Raw genomic sequence first — 10,000 nt, 5'->3', positions numbered from 1 at the left:
TCTGCTATCATAAGGCTGTGGGACAGCTCTAATATGTGAGCATACATCAGCATTAGTGTCCTCTCTGCGTGGACCAGTTAGACAATCACTGACACGCTGTCCTGCCACCTCCACTGTCCCCTGCTTCTGTCCCTGACCCCTTCTGTACCTGACCTCCCTGACCTCTTGTGTACCTGACCTCCCTGACCTCCCTGACCTCTTGTGTACCTGACCTCCCTGACCTCTTGTGTACCTGACCTCCCTGACCTCTTCTGTCCCTGACCCCTTCTGTACCTGACCTCCCCGACCCCTTCTGTACCTGACCTCTTCTGTCCCTGACCTCCCTGACCCCTTCTGTACCTGACCTCTTGTGTACCTGACCTCCCTGACCTCTTCTGTACCTGACCTCCCTGACCTCTTCTGTCCCTGACCTCCCTGACCCCTTCTGTACCTGACCTCTTGTGTACCTGACCTCACTGACCTCTTCTGTCCCTGACCCCTTCCGTACCTGACCTCCCTGACCTCTTCTGTCCCTGACCCCTTCCGTACCTGACCTCCCTGACCTCTTCTGTACCTGACCTCCCTGACCCCTTCCGTACCTGACCTCCCTGACCTCTTCTGTACCTGACCTCTTGACCTCTTGTGCTTTATGTAGCCGAGTCAAAGGCCTCACTGAAACTCTGACCTTCAGCTCCTATCCGCCATGCCTCAGCTCTCCTCTCTCACGCCTCAGCTCTCTTCTCTCCTCTCTCATGCCTCAGCTCTCCTCTCTCCTCTCTCATGCCTCAGTCTCTCCTCTCTCCTCTCTCACGCCTCAGCTCTCTTCTCTCCTGTCTCCTGTCTCCTCTCTCCTCTCTCCTCTCTCCTCTCTCATGCCTCAGTTCTCCTCTCTGCTCTATCCAGCTGAGGAAGACTCCTCACACTCATTACGGATCTCCCAACAGAGCTGGCTGCTTTTCCCTGGCATGGCGTTCGGCTGCTTTTCCCTCGCCTGTCATTCGGCTGCTTTTCCCTGGCATGGCATTCGGCTGCTTTTCCCTGGCATGGCGTTCGGCTGCTTTTCCCTGGTATGGCGTTCGGCTGCTTATTCCTGGCCTGGCGTTCGGCTGCTTATCCCTGGCATGGCGTTCGGTGGCTGTCTTACCTGGCACCGGCGACGGGCGACTTCCTGCCAGGGTCGAGGGCCCCCCCGGGCGCCCCCAGCGGCTCCTCGCCCAGCGAGCGCGTGTCCTTGTTGAGCTGCTGCAGGCGTGAGCTGAGCTCGCTGATCACAGTGGGCTTGCCCTCCTCGGAGCCGCCGGGGCTGCCGGGGCTGCTGGCGCGCGCCTCCCCGCCGCCACCGTCCCCCCACAGCTTCGAGCGTCTCTGGAAGAGGTAGCGGGGCCGGCTGGTGCCCAGGCCCAAGCCCAGGCTCAGGCCGAGCCCCAGGCCGGAGGAGGAGGATGCGGATGCGGCGGCGGCGGCCAGCGCGGCGGCTTGCTGCTGGGAGAGCAGCTCGCTGTCGGAGGACTGCTTGAGCAGCGGGTCCCTGAAGGTCACGGGCCCCTTGCTCAGCTGGGACTTGAGCTTTGGCTTGGGAGGCACTGGCGGCTTGTCGAGCACGAAGGTGTGCCCGTCGGCGTGGGAGCTGTAGGTGGTGTCGGTGGGCTCGCCGCTCTCCGAGGACAGCGTGGACATGCTGGACACCGTGGAGATGGTGCTCGTGGTCTCCAGGTGGTGGTCGCTGGAGCTGCGCGTGTCCACCTCCTCCACGCCCGAGTCCGCCGCCGACGAGTCCGCCACCAGCTGGCCTTCCAGAGGCTTCCCTGAGACGGCGGTGGCGGTGGAGGGGGTGGGGGTGGGGGCCTTGCCCGCGAGTGCTGCTGCTATGGCAACAGGGGCCAGGGGGACAGGAGGAAGGGGAGGCGCTGCAGGGGTGATGGGGGTCTTGGCTGGGGGAGGTATGGTTGCCATGGGCGATGCCGTGGCTGTGGGCGTGGCGGCGGGAACGGGCTGGTCTTTGGGAAGGAGGCCGTTGGCGAACTCGTTGGGTGGCGGCACCACGCCGATCTTGCGCAGCTCCTCGCGCGTCTCCTCGTCACTGGAGGACAGAATGGCGGCCGGCAGCGCCACGTTGCCGTAGGCGTCCATGTCCTCCTCCGAGCTGCCCTGCGCCAGCGTCTTATCAGAGGCCGGGCTGGGCGGGCGCTGGGGGGTGGGCGTGGGCATGGGCGTGTCGGTGGGGGTGGGGGTGGGGGTGGGGGTCAGGGTCGGGGTAGTGGTTCCCGCAGCGGCGGCGGTGGCATCTGGACTTGGGGACGACGGAGCGGGTTTGGAATCGGCGGGCGGGACTCGGACAGGCTGGTCCGGCGCCAGACCCACGGCCTGGCCGTTGCTGGTGGCGTGGACCATGACGAGGCCCGCGGTCTTCTGCTGCGACGTGTCCATGATGCTGATCAGCAGGCTCTTCTTGTCCTCCGCGGGCGAGCGCTCCTCCCTCCTCTCCTCCCTCCGCTCCTCCCTCCTCCCCTCCATCTCCCTCCGCAGCGACGTGGGCGACGCCCACTGCACCTTACTGGCCGTGGGGTAAAAGGACGAGGGCGAGTCTCGCCCCCCCTCCCCTCCCGCCCCACCCCCCCTCAGCTCAGTCTCTTTGGTGTGTGTGTGCTCGGTGTGAAACAGCGCCCCCTGCTGCTCGTGTGGCGTAGTCCTGGGCTCCGGGCTGCTGGAGGGCGACTGGCACTGGGAGCTCAGCGCCCGCTCCCTTGCGGCCAGCGCAAGAGCCAGCGGGGAGTTTGGGTCCAGGGGTTTGCCAGTGAGGGGGTGGATGAAGGTGGTGCCGCCCGGCGCGGAGGGGCGCAGTGGCATGGCGGGCGGGGGCAGGGGCGCCTGCTCGCGGGTCAGCATGCGCTCGTCCACGGAGCGCGACTGGATGAGCGAGGGCACGTCGGGCGCCCCCTGCTCCGCGCCCGTCATGCCGCTGCCCTCCATTGTGCCCACGGACAGGAAAACGGTGGACTTGCGCCGCTCCTCCAGCCGGCGCTCGCGGTCCTTCACCGCTCCGGCGATGGCCGCCGCAAACGGGCCCCGCCCCTGTGTGCAGAGCAAAATCACCATGACAACCATCATTCACTTCTTAGCCAATGAAACACTCATATTACATATCTCATAACACTCATATTACATATCTCACACACACAGACACAGACACAGACACACACACACACACACACACACACACACAGACACAGACACAGACACAGACACACACACACACACACACACACACTGACCTGCAGTAGTGCGGCCTCCTGTGCAGCCAGCTGCTGCTGGTAGTACTCCATCCTGCTGGAGTGGTGCGCTGCCAGCCTGCCCGTGGGCGACAGCTCCCGGTGGTGCCCGTGCGCCGAGGCCAGCGCCAGCGATGCCCGCTCCTGGATAGAGTCTTCCACCTGCGGGCACAGTCACAGTCACAGTCACAGTCACGTTCGATCGTTCAGGGACAGACATGGCGTTCGTCTGGCGGGTGCTTTTAGCCAAGGTGAGATACAGTGTGAGAAACATTCATAGAAAATATTAGATTCATAAAAATGTGTCATAAATGTGTCATTTCATTTCATTTCATTCAGGGCCACATACAAAGAATAGTTTGCATCACCCTACCCAAAACAACGCAACGCAAAACACCCACCCTAACCCACCCTAAACCAGCCTAACTAAGAGCCTCTCCAGTTCTGAACCCCAGACCCATCCTGACCCAGCCTCTCCGGTTCTGAATCCCTGACCCAGTCTCTCCGGTTCTGAACCATAAACCATCCTGACCCAGCCTCTCCGGTTCTGACCCCTGCCCCAGCCTCTCCGGTTCTGAACCCTAAACCATCCTGACCCAGCCTCTCCGGTTCTGAATCCCTGACCCAGCCTCTCCGGTTCTGAACCCTAAACCATCCTGACCCAGTCTCTCCGGTTCTGACCCCTGACCCAGCCTCTCCGGTTCTGAACCCCTGACCCACCCTGACCCAGTCTCTCCGGTTCTGACCCCTGCCCCAGCCTCTCCGGTTCTGAACCCTAAACCATCCTGACCCAGCCTCTCCGGTTCTGAACCCTAAACCATCCTGACCCAGTCTCTCCGGTTCTGACCCCTGACCCAGCCTCTCCGGTTCTGAACCCTAAACCATCCTGACCCCTGACCCCTGCCCCAGTCCCACCTGCAGCTGCTTGACCAGCGGGCTCTTCCTGCGCTGCGGTTTGGAGGGGGGCGGGGGGGTGAAGAGGCCCAGGCTGAACTGGCCCACGTTGGCGTACGGGTTGTCAAGCACGCGCCCCCCCTTGCGCTTCATCTTCTCCGAGGGCGTGGCCTGGGCCAGCGAGGGGCGGGGCAGGTGGGCGGGGTCCACGGGCAGGAGGGAGGAGTCCTGCAGCAGGATCATGGAGTGGGCTTTCCTCTGGCGCTCCGTCAGGAGGGGCGCGTGGTGAGGGGGGCCCGGGGAGGTGGAGGAGCGAGCGAAGGTGGGGGTGAAGGTGGGGGTGGAGCCATAGCTGCTAATCACCGCCCCTGGGGGCAGGCCGATGCCGTGGAGGCGGGGCTCGGAGCCGGGGCGGAAGCTGGAGCGGGAGGGGTCGTGGAGTCGCCCCGGGGGGGGCGGGGGGCAGAAGGAGGGGGGAGGGCCCGTGTCTAGGTAGTAGAGGGAGGGAGGGGGAGGGGGGGCCGTCTGGGGAGGGGGCGGGATGCCATGGTGGGATTCTCTCAGTGTGTCCGTCATCGACGAGCTCCGTGGAAACCGGTGCTCTGCCGCCAGTGCTGATAAACGATCCTCCTCCGTTGCTCCTGACAACCACAGGTGAAAGGTTAAAGGTCATCAATGGTCAGGAGGTCAAAATAGCTTGAAAATGAAAACGGGAAAAGGTGAAGAAGTTGAGGTTGACACGGGACATGCCTTTAGACAGATGGATGTGTGTGTGTGTGTGAGTGTGTGCGTTCATTACTGAAGCTATGGGTACAGGACATATGTGTGTGTGTGTGTGTGTTACCGAAGCTCTTGGTGCGGGACATGCCTTTAGACAGGTGGATGTGTGTGTGTGTGTGTGTGTGTGTGTGTGTGTGTGTGTGTGTGTGTGTGTCTTACCGAAGCTCTTGGTGCGGGACATGCCTTTAGACAGGTGGATGTGTGTGTGTGTGTGTGTGTGTGTGTGTGTGTGTGTGTGTGTGTCTTACCGAAGCTCTTGGTGCGGGACATGCCTTTAGACAGGTGGATGTGTGTGTGTGTGCGTGTGTGTGTGTGCGTGTGTGTGTGTGTGTGTGTGTGTGTGTGTGTGTGTGTGTCTTACCGAAGCTCTTGGTGCGGGACATGCCTTTAGACAGGTGCATATGTCTGTCCAGGCCGGGGTGCAGCGCTCCATGCAGAGCCAAACCTTGCCGCTCGAAAAGGGACTGTGGACACACACACCAATAACACACACATCAGTGGAAACACACACACCAATAACACACACATCAGTGGAAACACACACACACACACCAATAACACACACATCAGTGGAAACACACACACACACACAACCAATAACAAACACATCAGTGAAAACACACACACACACACCAATAACACACACATCAGTGAAAACACACACACACACACCAATAACACACACATCAGTGGAAACACACACACACACACACACCAACAACACACACATCAGTGGAAACACACACACACAACCTATAACACACACATCAGTGAAAAAACACACACACACACACCAATAACACACACATCAGTGGAAACACACACACACACACCAACAACACACACATCAGTGGAAACACACACACACAACCAATAACACACACATCAGTGAAAAAACACACACACACACCAATAACACACACATCAGTGGAAACACACACACACACACCAACAACACACACATCAGTGAAAGAACACACACACACACCAATAACACACACATCAGTGGAAACACACACACACACACACCAATAACACACACATCAGTAAAAGCACACACACACACACACACACACACACACCAATAACACACACATCAGTGGAAAAACACACACACACACACATCAGTAACATTAACATCATTGGAAACACACACACACACACCAATAACACACACATCAGTGGAAACACACACACACACACCAACAACACACACATAAGAAACACACACACACACACACACACACACACAGCAGTAACCCTCACATCAAAAGGGATGAACCCAGTAGGAGAGATCCACACACACACACACACACACACACACACACACACACTAATAAGAGATCATTCACACATAATATTAGAAAATAAAATAACACACTCATTATTCACAATAATATAAGAAAATACAAAGACACATACGTACATCAGTATGTATTAGTCAATCGATAAAAAAATTAAATAACTAATTGTACAATTTGCTGTGATTAATCGTGATGAATCGCTTTTTTCTTTGTAAGACTGACTTAAAATAATGGATATTTAAATGTAAAATCACTGAATAATTGAAGAATCAACACAAAGGAAGTGTATTTAAATCCTAATACTATTTATAGTTTAATAGCATCTTTTTAACTTTGAAAACAGATCCTCTCCCGTGAACTACAGATTTCCAGTAAAACCATCATGGTCATCAAAATTGACTGTCAGTCAACTTGAAATGTCTTATATGTGTAGCATGTAGCATGTAGCATGTAGCATGTAGCAGCCTTTTAGGTTAGTTGTAAGCTAAAGTGCTCAATAAACTTGCAAGCCTTTAATTCAAGAAGCCCCGTGTCAAGTGTGTACATTAGACGCCCCTAGATATTTATTATATGCACAACAAACATACAGAAACAACAACAAAACCTAGGCGGCTGCATTAATTGCATTAAATAGTGTTAACGTGTTAACTTTGACAGCACTAGTATGTATATGTGGGTTTGTATGTATGTGTGTGTGAGTCTGTGTGTGTGTGTATGTGTGTGTGTGTATGTTTGTGTGTCTGTGTCAGTGTGTGTGTCTGTGTGTGTGTGTGTGTGTGTGTGTGTGTGTGCGAGTGTGTGTGTGTGGGTGAGTGTGTGACTGTGTGTGGGCATGTGTGTGTGTGAGTGTGTGTGTGTGGGTGAGTGTGTGACTGTGTGTGGGCATGTGTGTGTGTGAGTGTGTGTGTGTGTGTGTGTGTGTACTCACACTAATCTCTGCTGGTGTGATACGGCGGCTGGTTGGTCTCTGCTTGACGGTTGCTGTTCTGTACTCTGCCTCCACCTGAGGCCTTAGGCTGGCCTCCTGAGATGCCAGCATTTCATCGAGCCTTTCTGTGGGCACACAGACGCACACACACACACACACACACACACACACACACACACACGCACACACACGCACGCACACACACACACACACACAAACACACACATATGCGCACACACACACACACACACACACACACACACACACACATGCACACACACACACACACACACACACACACAGAGAGACACCTCACGGTCAGTGAGTCCTACGTGTATTTATATCAGTTAACAAATGAACTAATAGAACATTCCACTTCATCATAATGCTACAGGGAGATGATCAGTCTTGTGTGTTGTGTGTTGTGGTGTGTGTGTTGTTTGTTCTGTATCTGTGTGTGTGTGTGTGTATATGTGTGTTGTGGTGTGTGTGTGTGTGTATGTATATGTGTGTTGTGGTGTGTGTGTTGTTTGTTCTGTATCTGTGTGTGTGTGTGTATATGTGTGTTGTGGTGTGTGTGTTGTTTGTATTTGTGTGCGTGTGTGTGTGCGCGCGCGCGCCTGTGTGCGAGTGCATGTGTGTGTGTGTGTGTGTGTGCGGGTATGTGTGTGTGTGTGTGTGTGCATGTTTGTGTGTGTGTGTCTGTGAGTGTGGATGTGTGTGTGTGTGTGTGTGTGTGTGTGTGTGTGTGTGTGTGTGTGTCATTCCTGTAAATAAACAGACACATGGTGGTCTGGCTGTGCAGATGGAGGCCCTAGCTTACCCATAAGCCCACAGCAACCCTCTGGAGTCCTCTCTCTTTCTTTCCTTCTCTCTCTCTCTCCCTCTCTTTCTCTCCCTCTCTCTTTCTTTCCTTCTCTCTCTCTCCCTCTTTCTTTCCTTCTCTCTCCTTCCCTCCCTCTCTCTTTCTTTCCTTCTCTCTCCTTCCCTCTCTCTCTCCCTCTCTCTTTCTTTCCTTCTCTCTCCTTCCCTCCCTCTCTCTTTCTTTCCTTCTCTCTCCCCTCGCTCTCTATTTCCCTCTCTCTCTCTCTCTCCCTCTCTCTTTCTTCCCTTCTCTCTCCTTCCCTCCCTCTCTATTTATTTCCCTCTCTCTCTCTTTCTTTCCTTCTCTCTCCTTCCCTCCCTCTCTATTTATTTCCCTCACTCTCTCTCTCCCTCTCTCTTTCTTTCATTCTCTTCCCCTCTCTCTCTCACTTTCCTTCTCTCTCTCTTCCCTCCATCCATGTCTTTCTTTCCTTCTCTCTCTCCCTCTCTCTCTCAGCGCCCCATATGTTGGGGACAGCCTGCCGAATGACTTTTCATCAAAAACACAAAGGATGGCAAACTGGAACCCAGCTACCACATGGACCACTGTGTGTGTGACTCTTTATATCTGTGTCTGTGTGTGTGTGTGTGTGTGTGTGTGTGTGTGTCTGTGTGTGTGTGTGTGTGTGTTTGTCTGTGTGTGTGGGGGTCTGTGTGTGTGACTCTTTATATCTGTGTCTGTCTGTGTGTGTGTGTGTGTGTGCATGCATATGTGTGGGTCTCTGTGTGTGTGTGTATGTAAGTGTGTGTGTGGGGGAAGGTCTGTATGTGTGTGTGTGTGTGTGTGCGAGTGCGCACGTGTGTGTGTGTGTGTGTGTGTGTGTGTGTGTGTGTGTGTGCGAGTGCGCACGTGTGTGTGTGTGTGTGTGTTTAAGGGGGGTTCCTTACTCACCTCCTCTCCTCCTCCTAGCTGAGGCTTAGCATGAAACAAACATAGAAGGACACTCAGGGTTTAACTTATCTTTCTCTCTCACACACACACACACACACACACACACACACACACACACACACACACACACACCCCCGCTGAATATAACAGTGACGCATGAGAATACTCAGAGCAGATGATTGTTGACAGAGGACCAAATGTCTGAATTATTGTGATAGGATGACTAGGTACCATGTGTTCCCAAACAACAACAGTGAGAAATACATGATGTGTGTGTGTGTGTGTGTGTGTGTGTGTGTATTAGTGTTTGTGTGAGAGAGTAACAGTGTGTGTGTGTGTGTGTGTGTGTAATAGTGTTTGTGTGAGAGAGTAACAGTGTGTGTGTGTGTGTGTGTGTGTGTGTGTGTGTGTGTGTGTGTGTGTATTAGTGTTTGTGTGTGAGTAACAGTGTGTGTGTGTGTGTTTGTGTGTGAAAGAGAGTAAGTGTGAGTTTATTTGTGTGAATGAGTGAGTGAGACTCCACTTGATCATAACTCTACACGTGTGTGAGTGAAGGAGTGTGTGGTGTGTGTGAGTGTGTGTGTTATGTTTTGTTAAATGTGTGTGTTGTCTTACCCAGTTCCTCCAGTTCAGCAGTCATGCTTTTGGAGCGGAGTGTGAGAGTCGTGCTTGGGGCTCGCTTAGGGGGCGGGGGGGCTGCAGAGAGAGAGAGAGAGAGAGAGATGGAGAGAGAGAGAGAGGGAGAGAGAGATAGAGAGCGAGAGAGAGGGAGAGAGAGAGAGAGAGGGAGAGAGAAAGAGGGAGAGAGACAGCGAGAGAGAGATGGAGAAAGAGGGAGAGGGAGAGAGAGATGGAGAGAGAGAGAGAGATGGAGAGAGAGGGAGAGAGAGAGGTGGAGATGGAGAGAGAGAGAGAGAGATGGAGAGAGAGAGAGATGGAGAGAGAGAGCGAGAGAGAGATGGAGAGAGAGGGAGAGGGAGAGAGAGAGAATGATCAAGGAAGAAGAAAAACATAAACAGCAGGTGTTACCAAGGACAGTGTGCCATTTCCTATTGAGACACCCCCCTCCACACACACACACTCACACTCA

General features: G+C 54.5%; 1 protein-coding gene across 1 annotated transcript in view; it reads right to left on the bottom strand.

The window, feature by feature from the left end:
* Positions 1 to 10,000, bottom strand: part of shank3a (SH3 and multiple ankyrin repeat domains 3a) — a 301,875-nt gene that overhangs the window by 9,606 nt on the left and 282,269 nt on the right. The window contains exons 21-27 of the mRNA XM_042703868.1: positions 9,526 to 9,606; positions 8,911 to 8,934; positions 7,155 to 7,279; positions 5,284 to 5,386; positions 4,164 to 4,783; positions 3,252 to 3,410; positions 1,124 to 3,051 (exon numbers count right to left, since the gene is read on the bottom strand). Coding sequence (XP_042559802.1) covers positions 1,124 to 3,051; positions 3,252 to 3,410; positions 4,164 to 4,783; positions 5,284 to 5,386; positions 7,155 to 7,279; positions 8,911 to 8,934; positions 9,526 to 9,606 — 3,040 coding nt within the window. The remainder of the gene's footprint in view (positions 1 to 1,123; positions 3,052 to 3,251; positions 3,411 to 4,163; positions 4,784 to 5,283; positions 5,387 to 7,154; positions 7,280 to 8,910; positions 8,935 to 9,525; positions 9,607 to 10,000) is intronic.

Source organism: Clupea harengus, chromosome 3 (genome assembly GCF_900700415.2).
Source record: "Clupea harengus chromosome 3, Ch_v2.0.2, whole genome shotgun sequence".
Taxonomy (NCBI): domain Eukaryota; kingdom Metazoa; phylum Chordata; class Actinopteri; order Clupeiformes; family Clupeidae; genus Clupea; species Clupea harengus.
Note: the sequence above shows the minus strand (reverse complement) of the source record. Positions and strands in the feature narration are given on the sequence as shown.